The 21,056-nt window shown below is 43.9% G+C and overlaps 1 protein-coding gene across 1 annotated transcript in view; it reads right to left on the reverse strand.

Moving 5' to 3' along the window:
• LOC122927323 (G protein-coupled receptor kinase 5-like) overlaps positions 1-21,056 on the reverse strand; it is a 78,190-nt gene that overhangs the window by 18,223 nt on the left and 38,911 nt on the right. Inside the window, exons 3-7 of the mRNA XM_044279052.1 lie at positions 10,143-10,255; positions 9,468-9,545; positions 6,018-6,118; positions 3,941-4,033; positions 3,617-3,680 (exon numbers count right to left, since the gene is read on the reverse strand). Of these exons, the coding sequence (XP_044134987.1) occupies positions 3,617-3,680; positions 3,941-4,033; positions 6,018-6,118; positions 9,468-9,545; positions 10,143-10,255 (449 nt within the window). The remainder of the gene's footprint in view (positions 1-3,616; positions 3,681-3,940; positions 4,034-6,017; positions 6,119-9,467; positions 9,546-10,142; positions 10,256-21,056) is intronic.

Consider the following 21,056-nt stretch of genomic DNA (forward strand, 5'->3'; position numbering starts at 1 on the left):
AGTGGTGGGCAAGTTTGTTATGTGGGACCATTGATCTTTCATATATGTGCAATACATATGTTTATATATGTTATTTTGGGCGAATCTACAGTTCTCCCATTAATATGCGTTAGTCTGGTATATGTGAGGGTGGGGGCTCACGGTCCCGCTACACGAGGCGTCCCATCCCCTTTTACCTTGTGCCTTCGTGTTATTCTATATTTATTATTTTTTGTCTTAATAAACTACATACACTCACCTAAAGAATTATTAGGAACACCATACTAATACGGTGTTGGACCCCCTTTTGACTTCAGAACTGCCTTAATTCTACGTGGCATTGATTCAATAAGGTGCTGATAGAATTCTTTAGAAATGTTGGCCCATATTCATACTTCTGGCAGCTAGGATCCACATAGCCTTTAAATGGCGTTCTGATTCACTGTCCTTCCAAGCTGTTTTAGACAGGATCAATAAAAGTCTACTATTTGAGAAGCTATCAGCTATCCGCACTGACACATTCGACACCTTTGAGAAGGTGTGGGAACCTTGGATATCTTCCTCCCATTCACCAGCTTTACGCTATAGTATTTCCCTTTGACCATATTGAATCCCAGACGGATGTATGGGATTGATACACCTCCTCTCCATACTTGAAAATCTTTCATTCCTCTAAGAGTACATTGATTGATGTGATATTTTCCATGTATACCACCAAGAGACATACTTGTTTTATGTTACTTATTTTATCACTTACCCATGTAATTGTTTTTCTTTTCAATATGCAAAAAAACAATACATGCTTTTTGAAACCTAGAAATGTTGGCCCATATTGATAGGATAGCATCTTGCAGTTGATGGAGATTTGAGGGATGCACATCCAGGACACGAAGCTCCCGTTCCACCACATCACAAAGATGCTCTATTGGGTTGAGATCTGGTGACTGTGGGGGCCATTTTAGTACAGTGAACTCATTGTCATGTTCAAGAAACCAATTTGAAATGATTCGAGCTTTGTGACATGGTGCATTATCCTGCTGGAAGTAGCCATCAGAGGATGGGTACATGGTGGTCATGAAGGGATGGACATGGTCAGAAACAATGCTCAGGTAGCCCGTGGCATTTAAACGATGGCCAATTGGCACTAAGGGGCCTAATATGTGCCCAGAAAACATCCCCCACACCATTACACCACCACCACCAGCCTGCACAGTGGTAACAAGGCATGATGGATACATGTTCTCATTCTGTTTACGCCAAATTCGGACTCTACCATTTGAATGTCTCAACAGAAATCGAGACTCATCAGACCAGGCAACATTTTTCCAGTCTTCAACAGTCCAATTTTGGTGAGCTTGTGCAAATTGTAGCCTCTTTTTCCTATTTGTAGTGGAGATGAGTGGTACCCGGAGGGGTCTTCTGCTGTTGTAGCCCATCCGCCTCAAGGTTGTGCGTGTTGTGGCTTCACAAATGCTTTGCTGCAGACCTCGGTTGTAACGAGTGGTTATTTCAGTCAACTTTGCTCTTCTATCAGCTTGAATCAGTCGACCGATTCTCCTCTGACCTCTAGCATCAACAAGGCATTTTCGCCCACAGGATGTTTTTCCCTTTTCACACCATTCTTTGTAAACCCTAGAAATGGTTGTGCGTGAAAATCCCAGTAACTGAGCAGATTGTGAAATACTCAGACCGGCCCGTCTGGCACCAACAACGCTCAAAATTGCTTAAATCGCCTTTCTTTCCCATTCTGACATTCAGTTTGGAGTTCAGGAGATTGTCTTGACCAGGACCACAACCCTACATGCATTGAAGCAACTGCCATGTGATTGGTTGACTAGATAATCGCATTAATGAGAAATAGAACAGGTGTTCCTAATAATTCTTTAGGCGAGTGTATATTTTATATGAGTGTTCTCTCATTTTTCTTCTTTGGTTGGTTTCAGTATATTATACTAGACCCCAGTGTATTTTGTACACCTTATTAGAGTTTTTCTTATAGGTTGGTCTAACAATGACATACAGAGACCATATACAGAGTTATGTATACAACACAGTGGAGTAGGACAGTACAGAAAGAACTATATACAGCAGTGTGGTGTAGAGACTGTATAGAAGGGACTATATACAGCAGTGTGGGGATAGAGACTGTATAGAAGGGACTATATACAGCAGTGTGGGATAGAGACTGTATAGAAGGGACTATATACAGCAGTGTGGGGATAGAGACTGTATAGAAGGGACTATATACAGCAGTGTGGGGATAGAGACTGTATAGAAGGGACTATATACAGCAGTGTGGGGATAGAGACTGTATAGAAGGGACTATATACAGCAGTGTGGGATAGAGACTGTATAGAAGGGACTATATACAGCAGTGTGGGGATAGAGACTGTATAGAAGGGACTATATACAGCAGTGTGGGATAGAGACTGTATAGAAGGGACTATATACAACAGTGTGGGGATAGAGACTGTATAGAAGGGACTATATACACAGCAGTGTGGGGATAGAGACTGTATAGAAGGGACTATATACACAGCAGTGTGGGGATAGAGACTGTATAGAAGGGACTATATACAGCAGTGTGGGATAGAGACTGTATAGAAGGGACTATATACAGCAGTGAGGGATAGAGACTGTATAGAAGGGACTATATACAGCAGTGTGGGGGATAGAGACTGTATAGAAGGGACTATATACAGCAGTGTGGGATAGAGACTGTATAGAAGGGACTATATACAGCAGTGAGGGATAGAGACTGTATAGAAGGGACTATATACAGCAGTGTGGGGGATAGAGACTGTATAGAAGGGACTATATACAGCAGTGTGGGATAGAGACTGTATAGAAGGGACTATATACAGCAGTGTGGGGGATAGAGACTGTATAGAAGGGACTATATACAGCAGTGTGGGGGATAGAGACTGTATAGAAGGGACTATATACAGCAGTGTGGGGGATAGAGACTGTATAGAAGGGACTATATACAGCAGTGTGGGATAGAGACTGTATAGAAGGGACTATATACAGCAGTGTGGGATAGAGACTGTATAGAAGGGACTATATACAGCAGTGTGGGGGATAGAGACTGTATAGAAGGGGCTATATACAGCAGTGTGGGATAGAGACTGTATAGAAGGGGCTATATACAGCAGTGTGGGATATAGACTGTATAGAATGGACTATATACAGCAGTGTGGGATAGAGACTGTATAGAAGGGACTATATACAGCAGTGTGGGGGTAGAGACTGTATAGAAGGGACTATATACAGCAGTGTGGGATAGAGACTGAATAGAAGGGACTATATACAGCAGTGTGGGGTAGAGACTGTATAGAAGGGACTATATACAGCAGTGTGGGGGTAGAGACTGTATAGAAGGGACTATATACAGCAGTGTGGGATAGAGACTGAATAGAAGGGACTATATACAGCAGTGTGGGGTAGAGACTGTATAGAAGGGACTATATACAGCAGTGTGGGGTAGAGACTGTATAGAAGGGACTATATACAGCAGTGTGGGGTAGAGATTGTAGACGGAGGGCAGAAGAGGGAGCAATGTGGTGCAGACATAGGGAGAAGCTCACAGATACTGTGCAGGAAAGCTCACAATCTATTACAGTAAGTGATCACTTACCTCCCCGAATCCTCCTTTTCCTAGCACCCGGTACTGCCTGAAAGTATCCTTTGTAACGGTTAGCCTGGAGAAGAGGAGACATAAGTATAATATAGAAATGATACAGATATATCACCACTGACTATCATCACATCACAGCCGCTGTCTGCTCCCTGAGGACTACTGTGTGCCCTGCTGCCCGCTTCTCCACCCAAAAACTGCCCTCAGTGTTACAGACTAGCAGCCATCCTGCCCCTCCAGTCCTAGTGTATAGTGAGTGTATATGAGGGTATATAATATTACTTTACGGCTGCCGCAGTCACAAGGCGGTGCCTAGCGTCTTACCTTTCCAGGCTTTTCCACTGCAGGAAGCGGTCAAAATACATACTCTCCTGGTACTCTCTGAAAGGAGAGCCCCGCAGGAACTCGTGGAGCAAGCTGGAGAGAGAGAGAGAGACCTTGCATTAAACCCATGCTCCTCACGCAGGGCGACGAGTCCTCATCTGCATCGTCACAATCTCCATACACAACACCTCGAGTCATTTCTTAGGGTGTCCATATACATTAGGGGTCATGCACACAACCGCATCTTGGAGCTGCAAATTGCAGAGCTACAAAATACAGATACCGTCCGAATCGCATCCGCATTTTTTTGCAGACCAATTGACTTTAATGGGTCCACATTTTGTGGCCAAGTACAAGACAAGTTCTACCTTTTTAGGAAACGGAAAAAAAAATAACAAAATGCAGACGGCACACATCACAATAGGGATAGAGCCATTTGCATGAAGCCTTAGGGGTTATGTACACAACCCTATGTATTTTGCGGATCACATCTGCGTGCATTCTGGATTTTGCATAACTGAACAGCTGGCCCCTAATAGAACAGTCGTATGCTTGTCTGTAAGGCGCACAATAATAGGACTGGTTATATTGTTTGGGGCGGAACGGACAGAGCTGACACGGAAGTCCGGTATGCATGTGCATAGGGGATTGGCAGGAATATCTGAACTGTACGGCTAGTCAAGTATATCTGTCGGCAACATCTTCCCCCTATTTTAGATCATAACAAAAAGTGGCTCTTGATATGGTGGACCTGGCCGGCCAACTATCGCATGCCCGGCCACTCATTTGAATTCGTGTATGGCCAGTTGCAAGTTTCTCCGATTATATTAGTGGTTTTCAAGGGTTGGCCCCATGGTCAGGTAACCCCTTTAAGGGGTTGTGCAGGCCATACATATTGATGACCTATCGAGCCTGTCATCTCTGAGGTTTCGGCAGTGCAGTGTAATGACAGGTGACTCCAACACGTAGTAGAAGAAGCGGTGTTCGCACAAGCGCTGCCTCCTCTATAAAAAGCTGATCGGAGGGGGTTGCCGGACTCCCACCGATCAGATATTTATTACCGATCCTGAACAGCTCATTTTTAACCTTTATGTTTAAGCAGCCATAACTTTTTGGTTTTTTCTTTGACACGCTGTGTTTTATGTTGGAGAAACTGCATTTTTTTGGTCCCGTTTGAGGGCATGTTCACACAGCAAAAATCTGCCACAGAGTCTGCAGTGGAATACGTCTGTTTAAAGGGGCTGTCCGCTTTTTACTATTGATGACCTATCCTCAGGATAGTTCATCAATATCAGATCGGCGGAGGTCCGACACCCGGCACCCCTTGCCAATCAGCTGTTTGAAGAGAAGGCAGCACTCGTACGACTGTTTTTTTGCTTTTACATAAAGTATGCAGAATAAAATTTAAAATTTATGAAAAATAAATCACATTTTTATTATTTTTTTGCAAGTTTTTTTTAAATAAAATGTTTTAAGTATATGTGTTATAATTCAATTCAGGAATTACTGTCTTACAAATTTCAGACAGTTTGCGTTTGTAATCTTCTATGGGGCAGTGCTGTTCGTTATATTGGTGAAAATGAGGTGACAGACTCCCTTTAATATATTAACATACTCCTCCTGTTCTGTTGGGATTGGAGCTACCTCTGATCCCGACTGTCGAGCAAAAGGCTAATCTAAGACCCAGAGAGCACGCAAAAGCACTCGGCTTCCTCTAAAGTGAGTGGATCCATCGCAACAAGTTATCTCGTATCAGCAAGATAGTAAGTGTCTTATCAGCGGGGGTTCAACCGCGGGGGCCACCACCGATCACAAGAACGGGAGAGTGTGTTCTGACATTTAAATGAAGCAGGTGAAATGCGAGCGCAATGTCTCTCCAGACAACTCTGGGGCTGTTGGACATAGCAGAGTGCTTGTATTCAGCCATCCAAATAAAAGTGAATTGTGCAGGATAAACCCATCATTATATTAATCATGGAAGAACCCCTTTAAGAAGTTACTCCATCCTAAGAATTTTAGGTGGGACGTTCTAATTGCTGCTCTAAGCCGGTGCTACCCTTTAAACCATTGCACTCACCTAATACAACTGATGAAGATCTCTTTGCTGGGGTTCTTTTCAAAGTTCAATATACATTCTTCCATTTGTGAATCTGGGATTTCTGGCACATAATCGGGAGACTGGAGGGGTGAAGACGTCATAGAGGAGGGTTGAATGGAAGAGGAAATTAGAAGAATTAGTGACTCGTACCCAAAAAACCATCACATCCTAGAGTCTGAAGAATGCGTCTTTGTGTCAGGGGGGTTGGACAGTCCACTGAACCCATTCACCACAGAGGTATCATTTCTGTAAAATTACTGATCTTGAGAGAAAACAGAGAAAGGAACCCAAACATGGGGAAGAGGAAACAATGCGGGTCAAGAACCATGAAGTTCATATACAGTATAAGCATACGAATAGTCACAGGAGTATGACAGACGCATTTACAATCTATTCAAACCATATTTTTCAGACTATAAGACACACTGGACCATAAGACGCATCCATTTTATTTTTAAAATATATCAGTTAAGGGTACTTTGACACTTGCGGCAGAGGATTCCGGCAGGCAGTTCCGTCACCAGATGCAAACGGATGCATTTGATGTGGATCTGTCTGACAAATGCATTGCAATACCGGATCAGTCTTTCCAGTTGTCATCCGGAAAAAAGGATCCAGTATTTATTTATTTTCACATTTTTCAAAGGTCTGCGCATGCGCAGATCGGAAAACCGGATCTGGTTTTCCAGAACACTTAGTACACTTAGTTCAATGGAAATTAATGCCGGATCCGGCATTCCGGCAAGTGTTCAGGATTTTTGGCAGGAGAGAAAACTGCAGCATGCTGCGGTATTTTCTCCGGCCAAAAAACGTAATAGGGACTGAACTGATGCATCCTGAACGGAATGCTCTCCATTCAGAATGCATTAGGATAAAACTGAGCTGTGGGGAGAGGGGGTAAAGCACAGGCTATAGATGGGACACACAAGGCAGTTTGCAGTGGGATAATCGCATAGGCTGTGTACAAGTGTAGAGAATGCAGAGCTCCCACAGCAGAATCTGAGGGGAAATCACTCCTCAGTATCAGTGACCATCAATATGAGGGAAAGGAGAGCTCTCGGTCTAGGAATGAAGCTGTGTTCATACATGAGTGCTAGTGAAGACTGCAGCTTCTTGGACACACAGATCTCACATCCAACATGTATTAATGGGAAAGACACATAAGAGTAAAGTCTGAAACGAGGGGCAGGGGGTCTGATAAACGAATGAAAATGTCAGCATTACTGAAGGTAACCACTGACATACGTACAAGTAATTTCCATGCCAAAGGTGTCCATAGCCTTTAATACTGCTGCTTCGCTGACAAATCTATCGGTCTACGTTTCTGAGCAGCAATCCTGCAAAACTGGCAGCCTCGACAATAGACCAAAAAAAAAAACAAAAAAAAAAACTGACAGTATGGGGAGGAAATATGTGACTCTACCATTCGTTAGAATGGGGCTTGAAGAAATAAATGTGCCTGCAGTCAAAACAACTCCATTCAGATGAATGGAAGTGATTTTCGGAATTGCTGCCTTGTGTGAATATGTCCTTATAGGTTATTTCTATTCAGTCATTTGGTCCAGAGCTTGTGAAAAGTAAAAGCAAAACGAGATGCGAGTAAAAGCAAAAATTAACAAAATCTTCTTATCAGATCTAAGACTGAAGTGGCTTGAGATGATGAATCTGTTATAGCTCTGCAATCCCGCATACTCCATATGGCACTGGAAAAGTAGGCCAGTCACATGAAAAGGGAGTTTAGCTAAAAAGTAAAGGAAATCGGATTTTGGACGACCACCATGTATTAGATTTTCAAATATTGTCTGCTTATCAGCAAAACAGCAAGGACACAGTGTCCATGGCTGATCAGAGTGGGGAGAGGGGGTTAAGCATCGAAGGGGGTAAAGCACAGGCTATAGATGGGACACACAAGGCAGTTTGCAGTGGGATAATCGCATAGGCTGTGTACAAGTGTAGAGAATGCAGAGCACCCACAGCACTCCTCAGTATCAGTGACCATCAATATGAGGGAAAGGAGATTTCTTGGTTTAGGAATGAAGCTTTGTTCATACATGAGAGCTAGTGAAGACAGCAAAAAAAATAAAAAAAATTGGCCGAGACCAACCTCTGGACAAAGGGCCCATTTACAGGGGCCAATGTCGCTCAGCAATGATCGGGAACAAAAAGGCCATATGCGCACTCATTCTCGATCACTGCCAACTTGTTAGCGGCTTCAAAATGGCTGTGGTATGGGGATGAACAATCGTCACTACGATCATTCATCCCCATGGAGTTGTGCCGTTTGTTGGCAGCACACTCCTGTTCACACAAGGCAGTGTTTATTTTTTTGGGGTGCAGTGTAGACATCTGGATCACCCAATAAATGAGCTCATTTGTCAGCACATTTACAGAGGGCAATTATCAGGATCAAGCGTCCATACATACATCCTCTCCTGAGAATTGATCTAATCGTCTGTCAGTGTAAATGGCAGTATATTTGTTTGCTGTTCACAATAATTCACACGATTCACAGTCAAAATACCGACTTACACCTGCCTGTAAATGCAACGTAATATGTGTCGCTTCTCTAACAGGAGAGATGAAGGAATACAGTAAACTCAAATGTACTCATGATGGGAGAGACCCCCCCGCCTCTCTCTGCAGTGACGTACAGGCTGCTACTTATACAGTGACTGCTGAGAGAAGCGGGGGAAGCGATCCCCTTATGAAGACATAATATTATTTTAAAATACGGTGATACTAAATCACCAAAACGGCACAACATTTATTGTGCAGTTTTGGAAATGGAAAAGTGAGACTTTCACTGTAATATGCTGCCCTAACAAAGCACAGCATATTAAAGGGGTTCTCCGGGCTGCAGATTTTGCTGATCCATCCTCAGGATAGGTCATCAATATCAGATTGGTGGGGGTCTGACACACGGCACCCCCAGCGTCAGAAACAATAGAGTGTATGGAGTGGAAACAGAAGGCTTGGTGCATGGCGTAGTTTCTGGCACCAGCCTACTGCCGCCCAGTTCCTGGTCACTTGAACTGGAGCAGCGCTGCAATACCCCAGAAAGGCCAATGCTTCCCGATCTGTACACCATATAGTTGTCCAGCACCGGAGGCTTCCTTAAAACAGCTGATTGGTGGGGGTGCTGGGTGTCAGACCGAGACCTGATATTGATGGCCTATACTCAAGACCCCGGCATCCCGCTGATCAGCCGTTACCTTGTAGCATAGGACCTACGCAGCTCCATCCATAGTGCAGCGGACAGAGCTAGTAACGGCAGCGCTCCTCCTATGGAGGGGAACCAAATCAGACTCGGTGCCAATACTACAAGGTAATATCTGATGGGCGGAGGGCGCCAGACCCCACGACCCGATACTGATGGCCTACAATGAGAGGAAAGGCAATGATAGGTAACCTAGGGATGTAAAGACTTACATTGGAGGTAAAGAACCTTTTAATGATCTCTTCTCCCGTCTCTTGTCTCTTCTCATCCGATGACAATTCATAATTTGACTGAAAGGGAAAACAAAGAGGGGGGGGGGGGGGGGGGGGAGATAATAAATTGGCGAACGCATGGATAATGATTTTTGGGTCCCATCATTGCAGAATATTCACAAGCTGCAAAATATGATCTGAATATGGCCAACAGCACTGGCTTCCAAGAATAAATCTAAGGGTGGGTTTTCCCCATCCTTTTAATGCATACAAAAGGTGTATACGTTAAAATGCATGCCTCAGACTGATGCTATACAGTGGCATACGTACACCATAGAGTTCCATTGTAAAAAAAAAAAAAAAAAAAAAAAAAACACACTTTTTTCCCCCGCACTGTGCAGGATACAAGAATGAACAGAGGCATAAAATGTGATGTGAACCCAGCCTAAGTCGTGGTAAAACTTCAGCATAACCTCAAGATTTCCCTATAGGATAAAAAGGTTTCAAAAATCAAACTGGGTTGCTCTGTAACCTTCCCCTAAGCCATGAGACAAGGGTACTGGTCATGAGCACCAAGTCCCTCCAATGTAAATAAATGTAATGGGCGGAGAGAGATGAAAAACCACACACACGACGTCCGATCGTAATGGTAAGGCCACCATAAACCCTGCTTACCACTGCATCGAGGAAGAGGATGATCTTAAGAAGATGTTCCCTTGTTTCACAGAACTGGCGAAAAAGTAGGCGTCCTATTGGCTGCTTTTCACAAATGCTGGTGTATTCCCGATCTATAAGAAAATGAAAGAATATTAATTTGTTTACGTTTTGAACAAAATCAAGGCGACAAAAGTCCAGCCGGTCGTCAATGGTAATACATTCTAATGGCCTGCGTCCTGCTTCTCCATTCATGTCTGTGGGCCGTCTCCAGTAGTCCCACAAGATGCATGGAGTGACTGCGCATGCCCGACCTGCCGCTCTATTCATTTCAAGGGTCCCTGTGAAATACGGAGCCCCTGTTCTCGTGATCAGTGGCGGTCCCCAGCAGTAGGTCTCCCACTGATCTAGAATTTAGTCACAGGAAAGGGGCGTGACTTCAAATTACTGCAAGGTCCCCTTTTAAAGGACTCTATAGCGCTCAAAACACTTTAAAACTACTCAGATTTCTGTTACTGGAATTGTAAGGGTTAATTAACTCGCCATGCATTTGAAGGGGGTTGTTTCTGCAGCACGTAGCAAGGATCTCTGCAAATCCATTCACATGAATAAGACAGCAGACGCACGAGTGGTGACTTGTCCCCACTGGGCCATGAGCTGCACGGCTGACAGATCACCACTGAAGCCAGTGATTGGCTGCAGCGGTCACATACCCCTTCCCCTGACAACAAGATGTTGATTACCAGAGACCCGGGACCTGCAGGCAAGTAGGAACCCCACCGCAGGTCCACCAATCTTGGATAACACCTTGGGGTTAGAGTATCTCCTTACCTTTATCATTCATTTCCAGGTTTAGTACCCCTGTAAGGTGGCTATTCACGACATGCATCCAGCACATAGCTATTCCTCTGCCTCCCTGACATACATGCATGCCCTCCTGAGTATCCAAATAAAGGGAAGAGTGATATGAAATAAAAGCTGGGGCATGTTGAAATCAGACATGTCCGATCCTTCTTTCCCCCCCAACATCTAGGTAAGAATTTCTACAATAACATTATAGCCTGCTGCAGTCTGCCAATAGGACATGAAAAAAAGCGGTACTCTGACCCGATACAACATGACCCATGTTATCCAGATTGCCCAGACTGCTAAACAGAGCCAAGTTGTAAACTAATTAACCAGACGTGGCGAGGAAAGTGCATTTCCTACGGAACGCGGAGTGACAGTGCAAATTATTGATCTCTTCAGATCGCTGTTCTAGATTTCTAGGACTGGCTACTTATAAAACCGATGCCCTACGATGAGCGATGTAGGTCATTTTATGAGTGTAACCAAACGATTATCAAGTGGCAGACCGCAGAATTAAATGGGCACATAGTTTACAAGGTCCATCTGCACCTACCCAATGCCAGTGCACTAAAATGGGTCGTAACGTATACTTGGGTTTCAGTCATCCAATTACCTGCCTGATACTTCGATTAGTACTACCATAACCCATAGGCATTACTCTCACTGTCTGGGGGTTATGTTATAAATCGCTTTCATTCCCTACATTCACTTACTCTCATGTTACCTGCGCCTCAAAAAAAAAAAAAAAAACTCCAGAACCCAGCACTGTGCCAGCGGCTCAAACCCGTCAGTATTCTCCTCCTCCTTCCCAGCGGGCACGTGTACAGGAAGGTTTCTTCTTGCAGGATGTAGCCTGCTTCCTGCCAGCACTACCTCTTGCTCCCCATAGGGTGTGCTCCCTCCAGCCGTTAAAGAGCCAATGTGTGGACCCTAATCGTCACCAGCCAATGGCTGGTCTCCCAGCAGTAGTTAAGGCACCTTCCCTTGTGCCTGAGCAATAGGTTCTACTTAGTAGTTTCCTGACGCTTTCATTGTTTCGATTTCTCATGTACCAACCACAGCTTGTTTTGTAGATCTTGACTCTTCACTTCCTGACCCTTGTCCGATTTCCATGTTGAACCTGAGCTGCCTGCCCACGGACTGTTTCCTGGACTTTCACGTACTCTGCCTGCCTCGACCTCTGTGTGTTACGGACTACGGTTTGACTGCCTCTTCAGTGTTATGGTGTCTCCCACATGGGTCAGCAGTCAATTAGAGACTATTAAAAGGAGGGAGCAGACTGGTGGTTCCCCTGCAGCGGAGTCCAAATCTCTATATAGAGGTAAAAGGATGAAGACTAGGGGACGGCCAGGATAATGCACTTAGGAGTAGCCCCAAACCAAATCTCTTTGCTTGACACAGTGGTTCCACAACCACAGTTTTAGGTGCTTCCTAAAAACACATCTTTTCAGGACGGCCTATCACATTCTCTAATCTAAACTCTTCCCTATTTACACGTCTTCATAGAATGTAATCCCGTCACCAGCACCCCCCACACCCTTTGTAACTGTTGTTTCGCTTTTATTTCCGGATAGATTGGAAGCTCTTGCGAGCTTACCCTCACTCCTATTGTCTGAATTGCTGATTAGCTAGTGTGCAATGACTGATTTTGTGGTCCACGTGCCCCCTTGATAAGTTGCTGCTATGGAAATAGAGATTATTGCCCACTGCATATCACTGCCTGCTCACATATGGTTTGGGTAGAATGGAACAAACCTGCATGAAGGACATAATCGGCACTGTCTTTGTCTAAACATAACCTAAATGGCCACACAGACTAGTGTTGAACCAAAAATAAAGGTGGGCATAGCTTCTTCGGCTGCCAGCTGTTCCTCCAGTCTATACCATACATGTACGTACTAGGTTTGCCTCGAATATGCACGTTTGGGGAGAAGTGAATAAGCTGCTGTCACATACAGAAACAAAGAATTCCAACATGCCCAATCCATGTCTAATCAGTCAGTCTTTGGAGGTAGTTGGAAGATCATCTGATCCCACCAAAGTTCTTTCTACAATGGGGAGTGAAAAAAAAACCACTACCAGCCCCCTAGCAGAAGCTCACCACCCACAGGAACGAAGCATTGTTGTCACACCGATGGACTCTGAATAGAGTGGCAGCACGCATGCTCGACCACGCCTCCATCCAAGCTCTTCCTCATAAAGTTCATCGGGGACCCTCAATCTCATGATTGGTTGGGGTCCCAGTGGTGAAGACCCAAGCCTTTAGACACTTATCTATCATGTGGATAGGTGATAAAAGTCAACTCTGGGAGTACCTGTTTAAAATATCTACTGATCTTCCTGGATAACACAAATACAATTTGAGCATTAATTAGAAGTGGTCTGGTCATCTACAGCCAACGTAACTGGTCTTGACTGGACAAATCTATGGAAACCTGTGGTTGCCTGGACCCGTTTGGGAAGATTGTAGTGATGGCCAAATAAGGAAACCCCAAAATCACAAAAAGAAAATTTGGGAGGGAGTGGGGTATCTTCAGACAATAAATGTAAGAGGCAGATAAATAGTATTCTAAGAAGTAAGCTGAATCATATTTAATAAAAAAAAACTAATCTATCTATCTATCTATCTATCTATAGAGCCCGGGCTACGTGCCAAAACAAAACACAACCAGGGAATATAAAAGCTTTGAACTGCACTATGGGGATAATCAAAAACATTCGGGTTACAGATTCCCAGGAACACAAGGAACCTCTTGGGAGTCCAAAACAACGAAGACACAAGGGTCTCCACAGTCAACAGCGAAGAACTGGTTGACCTTTTTCCATCATCACACAAGAAACATTATCTAAGCTAAAGACACTAGAGATACAAGACTTCATCTTTCCACCTTACAAACTCCAAGCTAGACCTTAAAGGGTTTCTACCACTTGCTGTGGACACATTTCGTTTTCAGACACTAGCGATCCGCTAGTGTCTGATGTACCATACAAGCCAAGTATTATATTCCTCTGTTCCGCCGTTTCCTTTAAAAAAGCACTTTTATATTTATGCAAATGAGCCTCTAGGTGCTATGCGGGCGTCTCTTCAGCACCTAGAGGCTCCGTCTACCTTCCTAAACTGCCGCCCAGCTCCTCGCTCCAGCACGCCCATCTCCTAGTGAAATCGATCCTCCCCCTGCTTCTGGAGTCCGAAATCTCGCGCCTGCGCCGTTCGTCTCTGCATTCCGCGGAATTCGGCGGAGGCGCAGTCAATGTCTGACCGCTCAGACATTGACTGCGCCGAATGCAGAGACGAACCGTGCAGGCGCGAGATTTCGGAAGCCAGAAGCAGGGGGAGGATCGATTTTACTAGGAGATAGGCGTGCTGGAACGAGGAGCTGGGTGGCAGTTTAGGAAGGTAGACGGAGCCTCTAGGTGCTGAAGAGACGCCCGCATAGCACCTAGAGGCTCATTTGCATAAATATAAAAGTGCTTTTTTAAAGAAAACGGCGGAACGGAGGAATATAATACTTGGCTTGTATGGTACATCAGACACTAGCGGATCGCTAGTGTCTGAAAACGAAATGTGTCCACAGCAAGTGGTAGAAACCCTTTAAAGGGATTGCCCCAGATAAATAAAAATTTCAGACAAGCCCTACAATGGTTTAAAATAAAATAAAAAAAAAAAAAAAAGTCATGGTATACTCACCCTCTCTTCGCTGGAAAAAGGGTGGAGTATGTCATATTTTAAGCAATTATAGGGCTTGAGAAAGATTCTTACCTACATAAAGAGGGGGTGCTATGCAAGTGTAAATACACACATACTACATAGGAAAAAAAAGTTACATGCAACAAAAAGTTTGCATACCCACAAAAAAATAGTAACATAAAAAATATACAAGCTTGATATAGAATAATACAGGTCACAAACTAATATTACTCTAAGCACTGACCTCTAATAAGGCTTGTAGCGTACAAAAAAGATGATCCAAAATAATAACTTCAACATACATATAACTGAATAAATAATGTGACATCCAGTATAAAATACAGAAGGGAAAAATACCCTATATGCTACATACTGTATAATCAATACCAAAATCCTGACGATGGGTTCTTCAGTAGTGCTGTGTTCTGACACCAATCCATATCCAGAACTCACAGGTCAGTATTTCATATTTCAAAAGTGGGAAGGGGGGGGGGGGGGGGGGGGAGAGAATGTCCGTGCATCTTATAAAACGAATACCAGTGAGCGCTTCCATTATGAAAGCGCTCACTAGTATGTATTAGGAGCGGGGAGCGAAGCGCCGCAAGTGTAGGTAATATTTACCCTCCCTAGTCTGCGCCACGGCGCTCCCATCTTTCTGGCCTGCACTGCACTGTCCTGACTCCGTACAGCGTCTGGACGAAGTGCGCGCACTATGACCTGACGCTACACGCAGTCATGTGACAGTGCAGCGCAGGCCGGGAAGATGGAAGCGCGACAGCTGAAGAAGAGGAGCCGCGGAGCAGGACAGGCGAGATGATTTTTTTTATTTTAGTCTGATCTGAGGTCTGATGGGCTATTCTGAGGTCTGGGGGTACTGATGGGCTATTCTGAGTATGTGTAATATATATATATATATATATATATATATATATATATATACATATACATACATACACACAGTACAAACCAAAGTCATGAAAATAAAGAAAACTCTTTGAATGAGAAGGTGTGTCCAAACTTTTGGTCTGTACTAATAATATAAAAAAAAATATATATATATATATATATATATATATATATATATATATATATATAATATCTATAGGCCTTTTCCTTCTCAGATTTTATATTACATTGAGCATATTCACTTTGCACAGCACTCTTAGGCCCCTTTCACATGGGCGAGTGTTCCACGCGGGTCCATTGCGTGAGGTGAACGCATTGCACCCGCACTGAATCCTGACCCATTCATTTCAAAGGGACTGTGTACATGAGCAGTGATTTTCACGCATCACTTGTGCGTTGTGTTCACGCATCACTTGTGCGATCTCACCTCCAAGAATGAGGTCAGCGACTACCTGAACATACTGAATGACCAGGTTATTCCATCAATGGATTCTTTCTTCCCTGATGGCACGGGCATATTCCAAGATGACAATGCCAGGATTCATCGGTCTCAAATTGTGAAAGAGTGGTTCAGGGAGCATGAGACATCATTTTCACACGTGGATTGGCCACCACAGAGTCCAGACCTTAACCCCATTGAGAATCTTTGGGATGTGCTGGAGAAGGCTTTGCGCAGCAGTCAGACTCTACCATCATCAATGCAAGATCTTGGTGAAAAATGAATGCAACACTGGATGGAAATAAACCTTGTGACATTGCAGAAGCTTATCGAAACAATGCCACAGCGAATGCGTGCCGTTATCAAAGCTAAAGGCCGTCCAACGAAATATTAGAGTGAGTGACCTTTTTTTTTTTTTGTGGCGACTTTTGTTATGGACAGGCAGTGTATATTGTGATACAGACCAAAATCTTTTTGTTGTCCAATACTTGGTGTCTCCAACAAAAGCAATTTCCCCCAGTGTCCTATTATACCAAAAAGGAGTCATTTGTGTAATTCCCTCCAAACCCTAATATTGCCTAAACTTAACCTAAGTCTCCGCTAAAGATTTCACCATTGGGATTCTATATATGCCCTTATTATACAATTGTCCTGATTCAAAACATATTTGGCAGTACACAGTCACTATTCCACTCCAAATGTCGTAAAAAATCCACCTGTTTCCATTTCATATTCAGTGCAATATTGGCCGCTAAATAATAAAGCTTCATATCTGGTACTTCCAAGCCTCCTTGATCATAGGACCTTGTAAACAGCTTAAATTTTTTCCTAACTCTCTTACCCGCCCACAATAAATCATGAAACAGTTTCTCCATTTCTTTGAAAACAGGCTAACCCAAGTAGATCGGGCAATTCCTGATGGTATATAATAGTTGAGGTAACAAACATTTTGATCAAACCTATCCTATCTGCTTTGTTTATGGGGAGTTTATTCCACATCTTAATCCTCCCTTTCATCTTCCGAAACAGCGGCGCAAGAGTCAACTCTATAAATCTAGCAGGATCCTTAGCTATTTCTAACCCCAAGTATTTAAAGAGGACCTTTCATCGGTCCAAACATTGTGAACTAAGTATCATGACATATACAGCGGCGCCCAGGGATCTCACTGCACTTATTATCATCCCTGGGCGTCACTCCGTTCTCCCGTTATGTTCGGTGACTTTGTTATAGTAGGCGGAGTCTGTCCTTGTTCTGCTGGGCGTCTCCTTCTCCTAGGCTTTAGCGCTGGCCAATCGCATCGCAGAGCTCACAGCCTGGGAGAAAAAACCTCCCAGGCTGTGAGCTCTGCGCTGCGATTGGCCAGCGCTACAGCCTAGGAAGAGGAGAGGCCCAGCAGAACAAGGACAGACTCCGCCTACTATACCAAGTCCCCTTAGTCTCCGCCTACTATAACCAAGTCCCCGAACATACCGGAGGACATAACGGGAGAACGGAGCGGCGCCCAGGGATAATAGTAAGTGCAGTGAGATCCCTGTGCGCCACTGTATATGTCATGATACCTAGTTCACAATGTTTGGACCGATGAAAGGTCCTCTCTAAAACTTTCATGAGGACCCAGTATCCTTATCTTCTTGTCAAATACCACAACCTTGTCGCTTAGCGGAAGTAGGGTCGATTTTCCCCAATTAATTACTATACACGAATGCTTACCAAATTCAGCCATCATTGCCATAATGAAATTTAAATCCCCGTTAGGCCCCTTTCACACGAGCCTGTCCGGATTAGGTTCGGATGCGTTCTGGGTGCATTGCGGCAAACCCGCACGAGTAGGTACACAATTGCAGTCAGTTTTGATTCAGTTTTTATCGTGCGGGTGCAATGCGTTTTGCACGCGCGTGATAAAAAACTGAATGTGGTACCCAGACCCGAACTTCTTCACTGAAGTTCAGGTTTGGGTTCGGTGTTGTGTAGATGTAATTATTTTCCCTTATAACATGTTTTTTTTCTTAATACAGAATGCTTAGTACAAGGTCAATTGAGGCTCACCGCCTCCAATTTATCGCGTAGCTGCCGGTCTCCTGATATTTCTTCAGGACCTGTCAAAGGACCTGTGGTGACGTCACTGAGCTCATCACATGGTCAAATCACACGGTACATCACCGCAGTGATTGACCGTGTGATTGGACCATGTGATGTGACATCACCACAGGTCCTTTAGCCGGCAGCTCAATAATTAAAGTAGTAAGAAGAGACCGGCAACTATGCGATCAAGAGGAGGAGGAGAGTTCATTTTTTTTTATTTTTTAACCCTCAATTGACCTTGTACTAAGCATTTTGTATTAAAAGAATGCTATTATTTTCCCTTATAATCATGTTATAAGGGAAAATAATACAGCGAATAGACTGTCATCTTAGCAACCATGCGTGAAAATCGCACCGCATCCGCACTTGCTTGCGATTTTCACGCACCCCTATTCACTTCTATGGGGACTGCGTTACGTGAAAAATGCACAATATAGAGCATGCTGCGATTTTCACGCAGCGCACAAGTGATGTGTGAAGAATCAACGCTCATGTGCACAGCCCCATAGAAATGAATGGGTCCGGATTCAGTGCGGGTGCAATGCATTCACCTTACACATTGCACCCGGCGGAAATCTCGCTCGTGTCAAAGGGGTCTTAGTGTCACCAAGAAAAAAAAAGATCATCTGCATCGATTGATATTTTGTCCTCTCTTCCCCTCACTCCAAACCCCTGGAAACATGAATCCTGCTGATCTTAATAGCTAATGGTTCAACAACTAGGGCAAAAAGTAAAGGAGAGCGAGGACATCCCTGTCTCATACCCCTTTCAATATTAAAACGTTCAGACAATAGACCATTGACAGATATCCTTGCTCTCGGGTCACTATAAATGATCTTCAACCACTTTATAAAATCAGGACCTATACCAAATTGACCCAAAATTTCCCACAAAATGCCCAATTCCACACTGCCAAAGGCTTTTGTCGCGTCCAATGACAAAATAGAACATCGACCGGTATCGTTACCCACCTATTGAATATTGGTGAAGATTGATCTGCGTGCACTAAGTTCGTAATTACCCCCTTCAATCGCTTCTGCAAAACTCGAGACAAAATCTTACAATCATTAATTAATGATATGAACCCGGGTCTAAACTGTCCTTACCCTCCTTAGGAATTAAGATGATTGTTGCTTCTCCCATTGAAATGGGTAAGCGACCCACTTGTTTTGAGTGTAAAAAAACCTCCATTAGTCTTTTTGCCCAAAACACTCTCTCTCTCTTATAGAATTCTATAGGTAATCCATCTGGGCCTACTGCTGTACCAAGTGGAGTCACAGCTATTGCTGATAGCAGCTCATTTAATAATTTAGGTTGCTCCAAGCTTCTCTCGTTTCCTCCGTTTTTTGAGTGATCATCTTTACCTCCTTATTTTTCAATGTTAACCTTAAATCAAGCCCCTTTTTCTTAAAGCCTTTTTTTTTTTACTCAATCTTTTTATTTAGCAGCCCTCTCACATAAGCCGTGGCAGCATCCCAGACCATGTTTACCCCAGCCGAATCCTTGTTTGATTCAAACAAGAAGATTAAATCTCTTTTAAATTGCTCCTCTCGCCCCATTAGGTTAAGCCAAGTAGGATTAACCGAATAAAGTTTACGAGTTGCATTTTGCACTTCTACCCAGAGATGCTCCTTGGCTCATACGAGACTACCACTTTAGGACTCGTTCACATGACCGTTGGTGGCCCGTGCCAGTGCTGTGAACCGCAAATTGCGGTCTGCAATGCACGGGCACCTTCCGTGGGGCAGGCGCATGGGGATCGCAGACCCATTCACTTGAACGGGTCCGCAATCTCTCCGTTCCGCCAAAAGATACAGCATGTTCTATCTTTTTGCGGTGCGGAGGCACGGAACGGAACCCCAGAAAGCACTCCGTAGTGCTTCTGTAGTGTTCCGTTCCGCATCTCTGGATTTGCGGAGCCATTGAAATTAATGGTGCCCGTGTAAATGCGGTCCGCGATAAGGGAACGGGACACCAACGGTCGTGTGAACGAGCCCTTACTCTGTAGAGTCGCCTGGTTTCCAAATACCAAATCAATCCTGGAAAGAGTCATATGTTTTACTATAGCAAGAAAGCGGTCTTAATGACGGGTTACGAGTCTTCCATATGTCCCACCAACCAAACTCTTGGGTTCACTTCTTTAATGGCGTAGATCCTGTTTTTTCTAAACTTGTCTTTCTTTGTTAATCTGTCTAGATCGTCATCCATCGTACAAGATCGCCCAACACATAAACTCCTGCCACAACACATCTTACATTCTCAAAATATCTATACGGAAAGAAATATCACCCCTCGGCATCAACACTGAGAAAGTACTGAGCGCGATATATCTTTATGAATAAGAATACCTCTACTATACCCACTGTATGCCGAATGGAACCGGTGAGTTATCCAATTCCTTTTGAAAAGACCCAATCTATCCCTCAACATACGAGTCTCCATCCAACAAACTATAGCTGGGAGATATCTACCAATAACACAGCAAAAGTCTTTACCTTCTCATCCAACCCTCTTACACTCCATGGCAGAATTTTTATTTCAGGCATACTTTATATTACGTGCAAAACCATAATAAGGAAGAAAAAACCCACACTTCCTTCTTGCTCTCACCCATCCCTAGAGCCCCCTCTCAGTGTATCAGTCCTAAAATGAGGACTTCACACCCTATCCTAATGCGAAATCCTGCCCCTATACACTTTCCTAAAAATAAGTATTGCCTTCTTCTACATTTTATTAGCATCATTACACTTCGCCCGTCACAGTCCCAAAGTTTCCATCCACTTGTTCGCTTCTTGAGAGGAAGAAAAAAACAAGTCTTTTCCTTATATCCAGCTCCAAGTTTAGCCGGATATAAGAGGGAATACCGTACGTTATTTCAGCGCGACGAAGTCTGCGTTTAACATCAACAAACCTTTTTTTGGGTAGTGGAAGAATAATCCGGATATTCTGACACTTTTGATCCATTAATTT

This window comes from Bufo gargarizans, chromosome 2 (assembly GCF_014858855.1).
Source record: "Bufo gargarizans isolate SCDJY-AF-19 chromosome 2, ASM1485885v1, whole genome shotgun sequence".
In the NCBI taxonomy this organism is placed as follows: Eukaryota; Metazoa; Chordata; class Amphibia; order Anura; family Bufonidae; genus Bufo; species Bufo gargarizans.